Raw genomic sequence first — 18,372 nt, 5'->3', positions numbered from 1 at the left:
ATTTAATAAAAGCAAAGACATCACTTACAGTTCCTTCAGTGCTGCACCACAACTCATGATTCCCTAGCTGATATTTCTAGTTGGGTTTTATCTTTCACTTTACACAGGAAGAAAAGAGCCTAAAAGAAGTTAAATGATGATTACTTGGCTTTGTTTTTATAAAGAGAGAATCTTCTCACCAGGAAATGACAATTTATTGAATTCAAAGATTTTTGCAGATGCCTCTCAGTTCAAAGAAAACAAAAATAAAACCACAACAACTACATGCACTAGTTTTTGTCAGGAAAGCGTTCTTGAGATCACCACAGAATTTCTGAAGCAATACTCAGAAAGAACAGTTAAAAAAAAAGAAAAAGCATTCAAACAAAACCCCAATATACGTGCACAAAAAACCAGCTAGGAGACAGCACAGAACTTAAAACACAAAATAGCCCCTGGCCCAGTGGTCCAGGCATTCCAATGAGAATGAGTGAGATGCTAAACTTCAAATCCCAATTTTCTGTTCCCAAGGGAAATGTTCCTCTTTGAGGTAGATGCCCAGGAGCCATGCCAAGCATCAAGCACCACCAGGGCAACATGCTGTTTGCAGTGCAACAGGCCTTCCTCAGTGCAAAGAATCCAAAACACATGGGTTTCACTCACAGCAGAACAGAAACTGCTACATAGAATTTTTGTGGGAAAGCATCTTGCCTCAGCTTGAGTTGTAATGCCAAATTTCACCAAAGATCTCAGACTCTGTGAAAGCACCAGAAGCTTTTTTACTTGCCTTTCTCAAGATAGACTTACAAATAAGCCAAAAGAACAAAAAACAATTTTTTCTCTCTAATAGTTGAGATTTACTTTCAGGCTTGATAAAGTTAAGCTTCTCAGTGCTCTATCTCCTTAAAGCCATTCAAGGTAAATTATTTCTTTCTGGGAACATTAATATTTGTATGAATCATTAAGACAGCATTCTTTAGGAAGTACGTCAGGATACTAAAAGCAACACTGGAAGGAAACTCTTGCTACAAAAACTAGCGTGGGGTTTGAGGGTTTTTTGTACCAAAATAATTTACAGAACTATTAACTATTGTAAGAACTTTCGCCTACAACATTCAAACACAGTGCCCAGCAGAAGCAGGGCACAGACCCACAGGCAGACATGAGCACAACCAGACCAACTGCAGGCTACCACAGAATCCTCCTAATCCTCACACTGTTTTAAAGTGGATGCAGAAATAGTTTATGTAACAGAAAAATGAGTGTGTAGGAATGAATGGTTCTGGGTTTCTGTCTTCTCCTTATATTACTCTGTAGGACTAGGGGTGATGGAGTTGACTGTGTAAAGAAGTATTTTGAAAATTTCAGCCTTTTCAGAATATTGTCTTATTTTTAATGATTTTTCTTTTCATCAGCTGAAGGCTCCCAACTGAGGTTTAAAAAAACCCCAACATTTACATGTAGATGTCTACTCCCCAATCACTACCAATGCAGAGCTATTCAACACAGTTAATGGAGCAAGAAACTAGTCATCCAACTTAACAAATGTGTATACCTTAGGTAAGGTCAGCATAACAGCTCCCAGGACTCCATCACCAGTAACTGGAGCCTGAGACATCTACATATAGATGCATTCAATCTCTCTTCATCTGCCAACTGCTCTCCTTTTGCCCTGAGCTTTAATGAAATGGTCTTTTAGAGCCAATATGAAATCTTGTCTTAATTAGTTAGTGAGTGAGAGCACAGTTTACTTTACTCAAAGTTCCTTTTTCATAAATTAAAACTGGAGTTATCTGGCAGAAAGATGACACCTCTTGAAGGACAGTCCCATGGGCAAAACAGTTTTTACAGGATGGAATTCAGATGTGCTCAGGTCCTTAGAATCCAAGAAATAAGGCACCTTATTTAAGTTTTAAAGCCACAGCCATAGCAACTCAGCTTCCTTAGCACCTTCTAGCAATATCTGATGATAGTGTAGTCAATCCCACTTTAAAACTGCATAGAATTGAATAAGTGGTCCTATTCAGGATGCTATGATTGCTGCTGATCTACAGCTGTGTGTGGTAGAGAGCCATACAGCACAAACAGCTTCAAATAGCACATTTACTAATACAAACAAAGCTTCTGCAACATCTTGTATTTTTATTCTAGCACTTATGTCATGAGTCAAGCTTAGAGAACCATGGAACTTCACTGCTTTACTGTTTTCCATGCTTGGAAAATATTTAAGAACTAAGACACAAAAAAAAAAACAAAAAAACCTCCACCAATCCCAACTCCAAAAAACAAACCCCACAGAATCATTTCAGGATAACTGACACTTTTACCATATGGAAAACATTCATGACTGTTCTACCATATACATGCTATAGGACAGCTTAGCCCAAACCAAAAACCAGGATGCACTTTAACACGCTTGGCATTCACATGACTAGGCTTTAAGTTTAAATAGATTTGAGTATCTAAGTTTCACCACTGACCTTCCAGAAATACCAGGTCAGCACTCCCAGCTACAGCCTGTTTCCAGTGAGCTGCATGAACAAAAAGCCAATTGCAGTGATTCAAGCCCAGGGCTGTAACACTTCCTGGCCATGACCTATGTTTGCCCTTCTCTCAGAATCCACACTTACATTAGCAATTCTCACACAATTGTATTGGTACAATAAGCTGTATGATGTGAATGAAGTCCAACATGTTTAAAAAACCGAAAGTAAGCTCACCATTCATGTTTCTTCCACTGCAGGTGAACCTCCACAATTTTCCTCAATACAAGATACACATCTTCACCAGCATTTAAACAGTAAGTCCAAGCTAAAACTCAGATATTCTCCAGTTACACAGTGATTTAAAGTCTGAAAATTTTACATGATGGAAGATCAGAAACTGTATATATTTAGGGCCAGCAGAGAGAAACATGAGTGATATTTCAGAGCTGAAAGATGTATCAAGTAGCTTCTAGATTGTATTTTCCAAATATATATCAAAGCAATTAACTGAATCCTCAGGAAGTTCTCAGAAGCAGATTAAACGGTCTGCCTAGACAGCAAGGGCAAGACTACACATCATAATTTATTTAGAAGGCTTACATATTGATTTAAAAAAATCATGACATATTTTAAGTTAAAGAATAAGTAAATTAGGTCACTCTTTTTACATATTGCTAAAAGGAAAATAGAGTTGACATTTTCCATGTCTTTCACCAGATAAAGCCCTTTCCTCTGTGTTTATGTACACAGTAAGATGACAGTGGCTTTCTCAGATAACGTCTCTATTTAATCATTAGAAAAGTAGGTAAAAAGGTCATGTTGAGTATAATTAAGATCTGCAGCCCATTTCAATTTTACAAGTATGTATTTAAATTTCTGGACAAAGAGAGCAAAGGTGTATTTATATAGTATTTTCTACCAGACTGCAGAACTGATGTCTTCCTGGAAAAGAAGTTGGATTCTTCCAACATAATTTCTAATTCAGTTCTCTTATGTTTTTATTGCTATTGATGAGTAAGGCTACAATTGTGTCACAACCTACAAGACTACAATTTTGTCATGAACTAGAAATTCTAATCTGGTGGGATCTCTATTTCTTAAAGAAAAGTCATATTCCATGGCCAAGTCAAATCAAATCAGTATCTCTAATTCTTCATTCTCTTCATACTGTTCGGATGTTGCACGAAGTTAATGTACTAATCTAACTCCATCAATAATTTTTGTTCCTGTGCAAAGCAGGCAAGTACTGTTGAGGTGAAAACAAGTGAAAACCTAATTTGAGAAGCAACTGAAGGAGAATAAAATATCAGCATTAAAGCATTGACCTGATGTTCTGTGCAGTAACAGTCTACAATATTCCAAGGGCATGCATAAAAACAGAAGATTCAATCAACTGCATCTACAGTAAGAGACAAGTAGGAAAAAAATACCATAAAGAATGAGGTCTTTTTAAAGACTGACATAAAAACCCCACGTTTTTGCACAACTACTATGCCAGTTTACACTCTGTGTGATTCTGCTATGAAAAGCCTATTCAGAAAATATCATGGTCATATCTTGCTTGTATTAGCCAAGAAACACATTCTCACTAAATATCTGGAAAGTTATGAAGACTACCCAAAAGAACTGTTTAAAAATTGTCTTAGATTTAGCCCAATGGTAGATAAGACAACACATATTAACAGCCACTGTATTCTAAATTCTGCAGGGGTACCATACAGTGGTTGTTTTGGATGCCTCAGATAAAAACAGGACAGGAAGTCTCAAACTATGCCTCTGTATTGACTCACTGTTGACATGCTCTAAACGTCCAAAAGAGATTGTCAGGAAATGCTGGACACAGTTTAGAAATGTACCGTTCCTTTCAAAAAAAGAAAACAAAACAGAAGTCGTCACACAGCTTTTGTTAGTGACACCACTGTATACACAGAAGTTGGGAAACAATGTTTGGGAACTTGGCGATGCGTGCGACTTTCATACAGCATTTGTTTGGTTAAGTTGGACATGGACAGATATTTGCCAACATTTTAGTGGTTATTCCTGCAGCTGAATAAGCCATTGTATTTTAAACACATTTTTTAAAGGCTTCATCACAGCTTGGGGGCAGGTGAAAGTATTACACTGATGTTTTCAGCAGCCATCACATGTTTCAATCCCTAGTTTGAAAAAGAGGGCTGCACAGAGAGCTGTTTAAGAAGATGGCCATAAATCAGGTTGTAGGCAAGTGGCAAAAATCCTTTCCCACAACAGGACACTGCAGGTGTGAGTGCCTGGGACTGAAAAACCAGACCGACACTCACTGCACGGAGGACGGAGAAAAACGAAGGGCATGGAGAACAGAGGGGCAAATGACCGGAGTTGCTAAAATTTTCATCAGCTGATAGGTGTACCAGGGGAAGAAGGGTTAGCAAAGAAACTATATGTAAAATCTAAGGCAAGTACTAAAGCTTTTGTTAACCAAGTAACAATTTTTCAGGTCTCACATAGTGTAACCAAACACCGGCCTTGCAATACATCCTATCTCCTTGTTTAAGGAGAATTCACTAGCAAAAAACCTGAATTTACAAGCTTCTTCAGCACTGTTTCCAACAAAAGGCTTTTCCCAGTACTATGGACAAGCAGTAACGCTAAACACCAGTTTAAGTAAGCCAAACTGAGCAATGTTCCATGTCTGCTACATAAGAGGACATTGACAACATTGTATCATTGTTATAAAGTTGTCCCAGAAACAGAAAGATTGAAGGAGGCGTGACAACCTGGCTGTGGTGCTGCTTCAAAGTGTTCACTACAAATGCAAACTATTATTTTCCATCAGCAAACAATCAGTTTCTCAGTAGTCAAGGATTTTAAACTTTTCATACTAGTAACTGACAATAGCTATCAACAGAATTCCCCACTTTTTCAATGCTTCTAGGCATTCTGATATAATAAAAGATCAAATTGAAAAAAAACCCATGCATGTATTTGCTTTCTTTGCTTGTCACCTCTTACAGATACTTACTGAACCACAGTACAAAGAAATACAGCTTTAGCAACAGGAAACAGCAACAGCTAGAATTTGTATTTCAAGTGCTACACTCAATACACAGTTTATCAAGTTAAAAAGTTGCAATCAGCTTTTGACAAGTGAAAAGTACTGACCAAGGAACTGACACTGGAAAAACAAAAATTCAAAGTGGGCAAGAACCTTGCAGACAACTCCATAAAATATGCTAAGCACAACCAACTTAAATAAAACAGTAACTTCTTCAGGTTATCAAAACACCTCTGATTGCTCTCATCCCAAAATCTACTGACACCATCACATCAGGAATGCCACAGCTTATTCAAGTACAGCACTTGCTTTGTGACCAGATAATAAAGAAAATAAAAAGCTGACTTGATGACAACAGAGCACTACTGACAGCCTCTACTTCAACAAGAGGCAGTGAGGAGTCCATCAAAAGCCATACTCAAGTTGTCCTGCCTCTGAGGAGGTCCCACACCACTCCAAGAGAGTAGCACAGGTCAGTCTTACCACAGATCCTCCTTATTTTAACAGTCACGCTTCAAATGGCATCTCAAGTTATCTCTAGAATAATCAATTTATTGATTGCTTCCATTGTCTGAGAGTAACATCCAACAATTTAAAGTTTTCCCTCAAAAATACAGTGCAAATACATGCCAAGTATAAGAAAGGAAAAAAGCACTACCTAGCAAATGCATATAACAACAAACACAATAAAATCACATCACACGCACATCCTAGAAAAAACACTTCGATTTCAAAACTCAACAAAAGTAACACTGGCAGAAACAATGCAAAACTTCACCTCTATAAAAACCCATTTAGTGCACAGCAAGCTGCCTACCCCCAGAAGTCAAATCTACTCTCTCAAGGTTTGCAGCAAAAAGAATCAGATAGCCTTGTACAGCTGGAAGCTGTTAACTTACAGAATCTAAATTCTAGTTCTGGAGCATAAAAAAAACACATTTTGCTTTAATTGTGCAGTTTTACACTGCACAACTGGAAGAATTTAGTAATTCACTACAATTTACATCTATTAACTGAAACAGCCTTTGCATTTTCTTGGGGGCATAAAAAAATCCAGTAAGATTATATATTAAAAATTTGTTTTTCTAATTATTTTTATCATGTTGCTGCAATACATAAGCTCTTAAACATGTTCAAAGAAAGAAGCTTCAGACTTTTTTATATTCCCACCCTCAGTTCTCTTTTACCCAATGTACCTACCTTGCATTAGAAATATGCATTAAAAAACAGCTAGCTAATAACGGCTCGAAACAGTTCTTTCCACAAAGGATGTGCCTGATCCAACACCATGTTTATCATGATACTGAGTCTGATGTGAAGCAAACCAAACAAGGAAATAGCCTTATTTATAAGAAAATCAAGCAAAAGCTGCTAAAAAAAAAAAGTGTACATATCAGTGACTGCAAGTCTTCCAATACTGCAAATGTCTCATGTGTCAGACAACTGCAAATCAGAAAACTAGATATTAATTAATTCTTCTGCTGAATGTATACTTTGGAATCACGCATATGAGATCAAATTGCATTTAAGCAAGGAATCAAAAGAAACAATTTAAAAAGCTGACACCCAAGCCACAAGAAAATACGTAGTTCATTTAAAGCAGCCCATTACCAAAACTATGTAAACAAAAGAAACAAGACCCACACTAATAGCTGGGAGGTCACGAAGCTCCTGTCTTCCTTCTGTCCCAGCGTGCTCACTCTGGTAATGTTCAGACAGATCAGTGGGAGTTACAGACACTTTCATACATAGTGGACAGATGAAGCCCTGTGAAATGTATATTTTTTTTAAGAAACTAGTAAAGACAAAAAAAATGCAGATCTGGAATCAAAAGTTTGAATTCTTATGCTGAAAGCTCTCTACAGTCACCAAAAGCAAAGTCTGTTTTCCTTTTGGAGAGAGGACTTTTGCAAACCATACCAATACCATAGAGAAAGCAAGAAGGAACAGTGACCAAGGGCATGAAAATAAATAAATCTAAAATATGCCTTAAAAACTAGGACCATGCTGCATACTATTGTGTGTTTTCCAGACACTCTTGGTACCCCCTTCATGTGACAGAGGAACAAGCTGCATGACAAATTGTGAATGGAGCATTACAAGGCATCACGTCACATCCATTGTGAGGTTTCCCATAAGGGTGTTCAGATGTTTCAGAGAAAGAGGGAAGAGTGGTGCAGTGAGATTGCAGAAATGCCTCTATAAATTAATAAGCAAGTTTGCAACAGCAGCAGGAGAAGCTGAGGCAAACCTGTCTAGTTAATGCAGTTACATTACACTAAGGAAAGCATCATCTCACTGGTAGACTCACTGCAAGCATGGAATATTTAGCAACCCTGTACTACAGACAGAGTTGCACTGGGACCTAAGCTACAAAGGTAAGATAGACCCAAATATTTCCTCCTTGGGCAGATTGAACAGTGAATAAAAGACTTCATTATGGGTCTATGTGTGACCTGAAGTGCCAACATGGTCACAGACAGGACTTAAGCAAATTTTTACCTCTTCTTGAGCAGTTTGAATTCAGACTTCCCCACTCCTTCTGTTTCATACTACAGCTCTAAAAAATCAGGATTTATTTCAACCAGGTTTGAGGAGAAAGGAAACATACAAATCTGCACAGATTTAATAATTATTATCCATTTGACTCTTGCAACAACACAAATTAGAAAATCTAGCCAAGAAACTGGAGTGAAAACAAGTTATTGGATTTCTGACTGTATAATAATGGAGAACCAGGTAGGAATATCATGATAAAACAAAGAACAAAAATTCTGCAGAGACCAACTATGGTGCTCCTGAAGAGAAGCTCCAGGAAAGACAAGACCTCAGGTAAGCTGTGAGGCAAAAGGAAGGCTAACAGATTCCAGTAGCATTACATGTGAATCTAAAAACCCATCACCAGGTTCGGAACTCAGTTTCAAACAGACTTTGAAATTCTACGCTAAGGATAATACCCAGTGCAAGAAATGATGGAGTTATGGACAACTAAAAGATACTTTCTTTATGTAACACATCCATATCAAACAAGAGTGACAAAGCAGCCTTTGGTCTGACCCAGTTTTGACTCAATAGAAAGAACAGCTAATAGGGCAATAGTACAGGCACACCACCACTCTGAAAGCTCATCCCATGTCAAGAAAATACCGCTCCACTAGTACTGAGGTACCTTATGGCACCCACCAGCTGTGCGATGTTGCACTCATGTTAACAGAATTGTACAATTTTAGCCAAATCTTAGAAAGAAGCAATTGTCTCATTGCTCATTTTTATGCCTTAATCAACTACAAAAGTAATAAGATTTTAGTCTGCAATTTAAGAATATTTATTTGCTTCAGGGGCGATTAAATATGCACGCAAAACAGATTTGGACTCAAAAATATATGACATGTAGAACATGCAGCAAAATATTAAGGAATGTCTGATTACATTGGCTGCAATAAGGATTCAAGAAAGAAGAAACAAGCAGGTGCACAGACAGGATTTTAAACAGCACGGTGAAAGTTTGTCTTATCTTTCATCATATCATGCACAGGAGTATTTGAATCCTCACACACTTTATTCAGTGTAAGAAAGGGCACTTTGCTCCCTTTAATGCTGTAATAGGGGTAATTAACCTTGCACTGTATTTGTATGTTAAGCTCAAAACATTTTCAAGATAGGTAAGAAGGCTACATCAGCACAAACAAGCTTCAACAGCCAGTGAAGTCAGTTCGCATTTTTCAGCGTTAATGTCTGACAACACTGTAAATACAAAGACATTGTAATATGGGATTGCAGCAACAACTTATTCTGCTGATTAAGTATGGCATACAGACCATGAAAAACTGAGAAGATTTATACTCCAACACCAAGCAAAACCCAATATGTTTGATATTTCACAAGAAGGAAGAGGTTTCCAGTATACATTATAGCTTAGCAGAAGCAAGATGAAAATGGAGTACAAGCATGATAAAATGTCAAGACTTGTTTTTTGCAGCTCTCATGAAAGATTTATTAACAAGGAGTCTTAAGCTTACATCTAATTGCTTTTAATTTTAATAATTCATGTCTAGAACTACAGGAAGGATTGCTTGTGACCACTTGGAGAGATAAGCCTAATTAATAGTTACATATAAACATGGCCTAGTCTTTCTTTTTTTATTTAAATAACAACATTTAGAAGACAACATTTACAAGTATTTATTTAGTACAGTATTTATTTAGGAAGATCATCAAAAGTTACTCCCAACAGTTTCATGGAGCAGAGAAACAGCACCCAAGGTTTAAGACACGAGTCCCGTGTACGGTGCACAGTACCTCTGAGGAGCCTTCATTGTTCACGTCCACGGCATTTCCAGGTGTGGCAGATGAATCCGAATCTGAACTCTGAGACCCACCTCTACCTGGAGTCTGAAATAGATGGGGAAGAGAAAAATGAAAGCCTACATTTTAATATTTAATAAATATTTAATAAAGCACAGTACATATCCTATGCAAAGGCCTCTCTTCTACTTCTTGGAATACAAAGGTATTTTCCCTCCACAAGAGTAATGAAGTGAACAAGCTGACAAGCAATTATGTAATTTTCAGCACAACACTTCAACAAAAGCTTCTATCCAACACTCTCCATAAAAAACCAAGCAGATACCAGAAGCAAAAGCCAGGATTTTAAAACACCTCCTCTCATGAATGCTCAACACAACACAAAAACTTTGGCTAAACTCCTGGCCCTTGTATCACTCTTGGTGATGTTAAATTAGGTTGCTATATCCTATAGGAAAACACTAGAAATTAAAGTCTAAAAAGTTTTTCAGAAGTAGTAAACTAGTATCATCATACATTCTTGATAACTTGTCTACATTCTGGACGAGCTTTAAATATATGAAAGACAGAAGACTAAAGTTTAAGGACCCTGCTGATTCAACTAGCACACAAGCAGGTACACTGCCTTGATTTGGAAAAGAATAAAAATAATAATCAAGCCTGTGGTAAAGTTAAAACATGCTAATCAGTAAGAAAACCTATAAAGATATACTCCTATGAATATGCTGAAAATCAAAACAACAGTACTGATTTGAAGCTACAGACAGATAAGCAAGTAAACTTTAAATACTACATGATTCAAAATCTGGGTAGATGGATTGTATCTTATAATCCTTATTTAACTGTAACTTTGATTTAAATTTGATTTAATTTCTCTTACTCATCTCCAAAATGTCTGCTTGACTGATGGCAGAAAAGTAAGCATTCTCAAAGCAAACATCATTTAAAAATTATCTCAATACGTATATGCAATCCTACTTTAAACAAAGAACAAAAAGTTACCATATAATTCTAGTATGACAATCTCAAATGGGATAAAGTAAGGCTAAAATACTGCAGTAGCATATCTGGAAATACTTATAATGTTAAAAAGGATTTTATAATTTAATATAAGAGGATAAAGATAAAGAATTTAAATATATAGATTGAAATCTACAGAGAGAAGGAAAGAGTTTTAGTTTCTAGATCTTGGTGCCTCCAAAATCTTATTTGGAGAAGAATTTTCTTGCTCAAATATATCCTCTTTTTGAAGACAAATCAGTTATATAACCTCTTATAAGGTATCTGCAGCACACACGATTTTCCATTCTTTGAAAATTAAGTACATTTTCCTGCTTTGTTTTAAAAAGAATGTTCTATTGTCAACTTTCATAGATAAAAAGATAACAGCAAAGACAGCAAAGATAACAAAGATAACAGCCTTTTATTATTCATCAAACCTAAAAAAAATGTCATTAACAGGTCAAGTTTACTGATTAAGGACTTAATTCCCAGTGAAATACATTTCAGTTTTGAAAAGGCTCTGAAGACTGGCCAAAGGGAAATGAGAAGGAGTGAAACACCAAGCTATGGGGGCTGGTGACAGTAAGAGAAGACAACCATATCTTCTCACTCCAGCCTTCTCTGAGGTCATCAGTTAAGTAATCAACATACTCTGGTTTTCCTACTCCATGTCTTTTCATGTTAGCTGTACTGTATTCCTAAAGAAAATATGAACACAATTTCCTTCTAATACAGCATACAAAAGCAAGAGGAAAGGTGATGCAAGCTCTGCAACTTAGTAACAGGAGAGGCAAAAAAGGGGGTAAAAAGAGATACGATACACATGCAAAACATGTCAAAGTGAAGGCACTGGTACTTCTTCCCAGGGTCACTGACACAGACAGTAAACAAGGTACATCCCATCACGGACCACAGGTGCACACTCTTCAAGTTTCCACATGACATCAAACTGGGAGGACCAGCTGATACACTCAAGGGCAGAGCTGCCACTCAGAGGGACCTGGAAATGCCTGGAGCAATAGGCCAAGGGGAACCCTATGCAATTCAACAGGGACAAATGCAGACTCCTGTTCCAGGGAAGGAAAACTCCTGGCAGTAACAGAGGTCTATCTGCTGAAAAGGACCGAGGCCTCGTGTACGCCAGCAAGCTGAACAGGAGCCCGCAGCATGCCCTGTGTGCACAGAGGGCTGCCAGAAGCCTGGATTTTGTTAACAAGGAGCCCAACCAACTGATCAAGGGAAGTGATTATTCCCCACTGGCCAGCACCCACTGGACCACATCGAAATACTGCTTTCCCAGTCCAGGGAGAACACTGATAAACCAGTGTGAGTTTAGCAAAAGGCCACCAACACATCTGGGGATGAAGCACCTGACCTGTGGGAGAAGCCTAGGGAACAGGGCTGGCTCAGTGTGGAAGTAGAGACAGCTTTGGGAGGGCCAAACAGCAGCCACACCACCACCCATGAAGGGACCATCAAAAAGAGGAAGCCAGGCTGGTCTAAGCAGCACACAGTGGGAGGCCCAGACACAAAAACTGAAATGAGAGATTCCTACTGGATGTAAAGAACAGCTGTTCCTGTGAGACAGGCTTGAGCAACTTGCTCTTGACCTCCAAGCTGATCCTGTTCACTGTTCAGACTAGGGAGCCCCTGAGCTCCTGCCTGCCCCAATTGCTCTGTAGCCTAAGAAGTGCTGCCCACAGAAACACACATCCCACAGGAAAGCTTTGAAATGCAAGTAACTCCATTAATGAACATGTGGATTGTGTTCCATTGACAGTCAGAAGAATAGTATCTAAAATAAATGGTAAGTAGTAGCCAGGTTTCCCAGGAAGACAGGTAAGTTAGAATACTGCATCTAATGTTTCAGTGGCACTAAGAGATGGTCCAACTGTCTCTTTAGATAGGCAGCATCTACCTCCACTTCTGCAATATCTGAACGTACACTTTCAGCACACTTAATGAATCATTTTGTCCCAAACCCAAGAACCTTCTGCAACAATTAACACAATATTTTCTTCACCTCATATAACTCCTTATACAACACTACCATACACTGTTAATTGCCCATCCCATTTCACCCCAGAGTTGACTCCATTTCACAATGAGATTTGCATATTAAGTTCTGCTAGTTCCAGCACTACAAATTTGAGATTATTACAACCTCCAGGATGCAAGCTCTTCTGTTATTACGCCACTGTACACTGTTATTACTCCATGATTGATTAAAGGACTTGCTTTATGAAACACTTCAGACATGCTATAATCACACTAATAAGCACTGGATGGGATGTATCATTGCATGCATTGTATGACAGAAATTATTACACAGTACCTGGTAAAATCCTTTTAACATTTCAAAAATCAGTGTGTGCTCTTTAAAAGAGAAAGCATAATTCCAAGATGGATTTAGAAAGCTTAGTACAAATGGTGACATTTTCTGGTGAGTGCCACACGTGGGAAAGAAGAGTGGGAAGAGGTCATTAAGTAACTTTCAAGTTATAGTCCATAGTATTCGTTTGCAAAATATACAGGGTAGCAAGAAAAATTAAATACAAAATTGGATGAATATTATGGAAGCCAAGATCAAAAATGAAATTAACTTATGTTTTAAGGTTGTAATGTAATTGAAACATCCTTCACCATCCAAATAAAGAATGGGGCATTGGGAATGTCTTTTTTTAATCAATCATTGCACGATCAAATTGGTTCACACACACAGTTAAGCTATGCTCATATACCACTGTGGTATCACATTCCCTTAAAAAAAAAGAATCACAACATATTGAACAATTTGGACTTTGTGATCTACAAAAAGACTCAGAATGACATTCTTTGTTTTCAGATGGCCTATACAGGGGAGCAAATGAATGACTTACTAATCCCAGAGGAAAAGAAAATTTCCACATAGGCACAATTGTGTGGAATTGTGTGTGCACAATTACAAAATTAACATTTGACACTTGAAGGCATGCCTGGAGTTGAAAGACTGATGCAAAGTTAGTCTTTGATCCAGCATATTTCTCTCCTAGTTGTCAGTTATATTTGTTTACTTTGCAGAGAAGCATGTTTCTACTGCTAGCCCTAGAGTTGTAGAAGTAATATGCTAAACTTCATAATGCTGTTCTCTGTGTTTTCTCAAAACTGCAAGCTAATATAAAGAAACATCATTAACAACAAAAAGGATGACAATGATTGCAGCTTGTTTTCTGAAAGAGAGTAGAAAATTATATAATGAATGAGTTGAGCTAATGCTTTAAAATGAGGGAGTATAAATATGGACCACTACCGTGTCATTTTTGCATAGTCATTTATCTGTCTATAGCTACATCCCTTTCAGTTAGAATACTCTTTTCAGCAGTTTTAAATTCAGAATAAATTAAAACCTTTGAAGACAGATAAAGCCTTGAGAAAATGAGAGCAAATACAGATTTAACAGTTTTTCCAGCACAGATTTAAATACTACATAAGGGTACTACTACAACCATAAAAAGGTCCTGAAGCAACAAACAAGACACAAAAATGAGAAGGTAAGAAGGCCAAAGCCCTTGTTACCAAAGAACTCTCAGTGCTAGGAACAGGGTATTTTGCCACACAGAACAGTAACACCATTTACTTCTAAAGCAGTGTGACGCTACTTTATGACTCTGTAAAATGAAATGACTCCTGACTTCAGAGGGCATAAAACTTTTCTTTCCCATCATGCCATCACACAAGCAGACTTTGTGCCCAGGAAGAGGCACACATGCTCCCTTTGACTCCTGGGGAGAGGGCAGAAGCACAGCTGCAGTTCAGCATCTATCCAAGTAAACAAGTTATCTAGTGAGCCCTGCAATTATAAATGTAAAAAGAAAACTGTAAGTCGAGCATGAGGTGCAATGATTTCAGACAAGTAAATATCTCTGAAATGCCTGAGCTTGGAGTAAAAGAAAAGGTGACTGTACTACCTGAGCTACAGAAATGTCTGCAAAGCCCTGTTCTCCCCCAGACACCAAGATGTCAAGACCAAAAACTCGAAGAAACAGAAAGCAATAGAGGAACAGAGAGAGCAACAGAGAGCACTCAAACACAGCACAGTTGCCAACAGTTAAAGACACATAATGAAGACAAAAACAAACATAAATACGTAAATAGCAGTCACATTGGTCCAATAGATGAGTCGTTCACTAAAAAATCATGAGCTATGGGAAGAAGGCTCAGAAGGAGGTCAAAGTAATCAGTTTTCTATCAGCTGAAAATAAATGCCCCCTTCTTCAAATACAAGAAGTGAGCTCTGCTTTAACAGGCCAGAGGCAACTGCCACTGCCTCGCTAGTAGGTTAACAAGAGACAGATGACACAATGCCCACAAAGGGCATTTGGAGTTGAGCACAATGAAGAAAAGACTGCTCTCCAAGGAATCCACTGACAAAAATCAAACTACTTGAGCAGGACAGTTGTGTCGCGGACATTCCACACAGATGTCTTTTGGGAAAACCTACCGTTTTCTAGATCAGCATGATGAACAATGCATGAAACCAGGAAGTGGCAACAATGTACGAAAGGGGGTTTTATGATGCAAACATACAAAACAGGTGGATCCCTGACATGTCATGTTGAAAACACACATAAAATTTAGAAACAACTTGTAGGGAAAGGATGTAAAATAAGGAGCTAGTTAAAGACAACAAGGAGCTACTAACCTCAAAAACTAAATGAGTAATGTTTAGTATATAAGACTTTCTACTTTGAAAATATGTCATTCAAAGTCACTGTGAAGATGCTTTTAAACAGAAATTACAATTGTGGAAGAAATAAAAAGGTGATCAAGGTAGAGAAGTAGTATAAAAAAGAAACATCTGATGTTTTGAAACTTCAGGCATCAGAATTTCAGATAGATAACTAAAACTATACACCATACCTTTGTAGCTGTTGTCTTCCTCCTTTGCAGCGTGTCAGCCAGCTGAGTTACAACAAAAGGAATGTAATAAGGAATTCCTTTTTTAAAAAACCTACTTTTATAACTCAAGTTATACTACCATTAATGACTAGCTCTCTGTCTAGAAAGGCTGGCATCACCTATATAATCATATAACAAACCAAATAGGTATGCAAGAAACTATGTTTCAGTGACAGAAAGGCAGGGGGTTTTTGTCAGCTATACAAATGATGGACAATAAAAGGGTCAAGAGGTTCCTTATGCTTCAAATTAATGCACGAGACACATGAAAGATATTAATAACTATGATCTTTATGAAAATATATGACATAAACCTAAGGTTCATCTTTAATACCAAAGTACAGCAGAAGTATTTTTCAGTTTGCCAACCAGACTGCAAGTCAAAATAGTATGTATGTACGAGGTTGTGCACACAATCACTATTTTTACAAAATGTCTAAAGCCCCTTTTAGTACGAGGTGAATTTTTAAAAGCATGGCTATTTTCTGCAATTAAAAGGTTAACACCTCCAAAAATCTTGGCATTTCTCTATTCCATTTTTGGGCAGGAAGAAGTCTGTTTCATCTTTCTTGAAAATCAGCTCTCCTGTAATCCTATAATTTTCAGGAGCAACTGGAAAACAACTATTTGTTCAATCTTTTTGGAAAAGATGTCTGTTTCTCACACAGAAACTTTTGCACTGACTTCAGCTTTTTATAAGACATGTTTAGCTGAATTCATACTTGGGGCAAATATCCTTTGGCACTGTATGAAGCTTTTTCCTCTCTCATAGAAGCCTTCCTTGATGGCCTGGTGTTTCTCAGAACCAATAAACACCCAGTTAACTGCTGCCAATATTTAATTAGGTCTGTACTAAGTTTCCATGCTTGCTAGCCGGGCTTCACATTAAATTTCAGGAAGGAAGTTCTTCCTTGTAAACACGAAGCTCCAAATAGACCAAGATCTTCACCTGCTCAGGGTCTATGACCGAAAAATAATCTGAGGTATGCTTTACACTGAAAAAGTTGGTGGTATGCTTACTTTATTTCCCCTGTGTTAACTTTCATTCTTGTAGCAACGCTTCTTTGCATGGCAGATAAGGAGAGCAAGCCAGCGTTTCCAATAAAACACTCTTTCACGGAGGTGTTACATAGACAGCAAGATTTGGAAGCAACAGCAGATAATACGGGGAGAGAAGCTGTTTTCCCCTCTATCCGAGAGCGCCTCCTGGGTAACACCGAAACCGCTCTCTTGCGGTGCGGGATCTGGAGCGCTGCCTGCCCACCGCCGGCGTGACTCAACCCTTCTGGGCGCATCCCCCCGCCGAGCGCCGGCCGTGACGGCCGCGCGGAGCGGGACCGCGCCGGCACCTGCCCTGCGCCAGCGCCTCCGGGCAGCTCCCACCCGAGCCGCAGGCCAACTGCAAGGCGACCGGCACCGGCGCGGGGATCTGAGCAAGCGAGAAGGGTTTCATAAACGAGTGTCACAACTTGGCTTTCCAAGTCAGGCAGAGCTGCCGGAAAAGCCGGTTCCTAAAACAGAGGAGACAGCCGGACGGTGGCTGCCGGGCTGGCTCTCGGCGTTATGAAGCTGCTGCCTGCCGGCCCCTGAGGAAATCACCGCGGGACCCGGCGGCGGCTCTCCCCAGGCCGGGCTTCCCTTGATCCTGCCCTACGCTCGGGCGGCCGAGCCGCGGCGACGGGCGCAGGCGGCGGGCGGAGACGCCGCCGCGCTACGGGAAGGAGCCACGCCGGTCAGGGCCGCCCCTCGCCCCTCCGACAGGCCCGGCCGTGGGGAGCCGCCCGCCGCCAGCACCTCCGCCCCGCCCGGGGGACGACACCGCCCCCAGCCGGGATGGCGGGCCCGGCCCGTCCCGTCGGGTCTCGGGCCGTCCCCCGGCGAGGGGGCGGGGGCGGACAAACTCACGGCCTCCGGGGCCGCGACAGCCCTAACACGTATCCTGCGCCGCAGGACGGGCCGGGCAGGGCCGGTGGCTCCGGCTCCGCCGCACGGAGCGCAGCTCCGAGCACGGCCGGCACCAGGAAGCGGCACCGGCACGGCACGGGCACCGGCATGGCACGCCGCCCTCGCCGCTGGGGCGGCTCTCGCTGCCTTACCCGCTGCAGAATCCGCCTGAACATGGTGGTAGAGCGCAGATGCCGCCGGGCGGCCGCGGCCAGGCCGAAGGGAAGCCGCGGAGCCCCGCGCAGCGCCGCCCCCGCCCCGCAGGAGCCCGGTGCGGCCCGGTCGCCCCGTGACAGCGCCGCGGCCGGGGAGGCGGGGCAGCCGCCGCGCTCCGCCCGGGGAGGGGCGGGCCCCGCGGGGACGGGGCTGTGGTCACCTCCCGGCCTGGGGGAGCGGGGGAAGGCAAAACGGGGTAGAGGCGCGGAGCGCGCCGAGCCGGCGGGGGCTGCCCCCAGGACTGGATGGGTTCTGCGCCCCGATCGCTCCGCGGGGGCTCGGGCCGGGCTCCTTCCTGCCGCACCGGGCCCAGCGCCGCTGCTCTCGCTGTGTCCCTGCGCTGTGCCCGGGATCTCCGCCGCCCGAGACGCGTCCTGGTTGCTGAGGGCGGGGGAGAAGGGAGGGCGGCGGTGTGTCTGCCCTCGGCCGTTCTCCCCTTCTGGGGGTGCCCCAGGCACCCGACAGCTG

General features: G+C 40.8%; 1 protein-coding gene across 2 annotated transcripts in view; it reads right to left on the bottom strand.

Annotated features, from left to right (window-relative positions):
• Positions 1-17,956, bottom strand: part of EEA1 (early endosome antigen 1) — a 64,165-nt gene extending 46,209 nt beyond the window's left edge. The window contains exons 1-3 of one of the 2 annotated variants that reach the window (XM_048302520.1): positions 17,841-17,956; positions 9,799-9,891; positions 7,144-7,266 (exon numbers count right to left, since the gene is read on the bottom strand). In XM_048302520.1, the coding sequence (XP_048158477.1) occupies positions 7,144-7,266; positions 9,799-9,891; positions 17,841-17,864 (240 nt within the window). In that variant the 5' untranslated portion in view covers positions 17,865-17,956. The remainder of the gene's footprint in view (positions 1-7,143; positions 7,267-9,798; positions 9,892-17,840) is intronic. The other variant, XM_048302522.1, reaches the window with a different exon arrangement.
• Positions 17,957-18,372: the final 416 nt, after the last annotated feature.

Source organism: Corvus hawaiiensis, chromosome 4 (genome assembly GCF_020740725.1).
Source record: "Corvus hawaiiensis isolate bCorHaw1 chromosome 4, bCorHaw1.pri.cur, whole genome shotgun sequence".
NCBI classification, from domain to species: domain Eukaryota; kingdom Metazoa; phylum Chordata; class Aves; order Passeriformes; family Corvidae; genus Corvus; species Corvus hawaiiensis.
The sequence above is the reverse complement of the archived record's forward strand: the minus strand, read 5'-3'. Positions and strand labels throughout refer to the sequence as shown.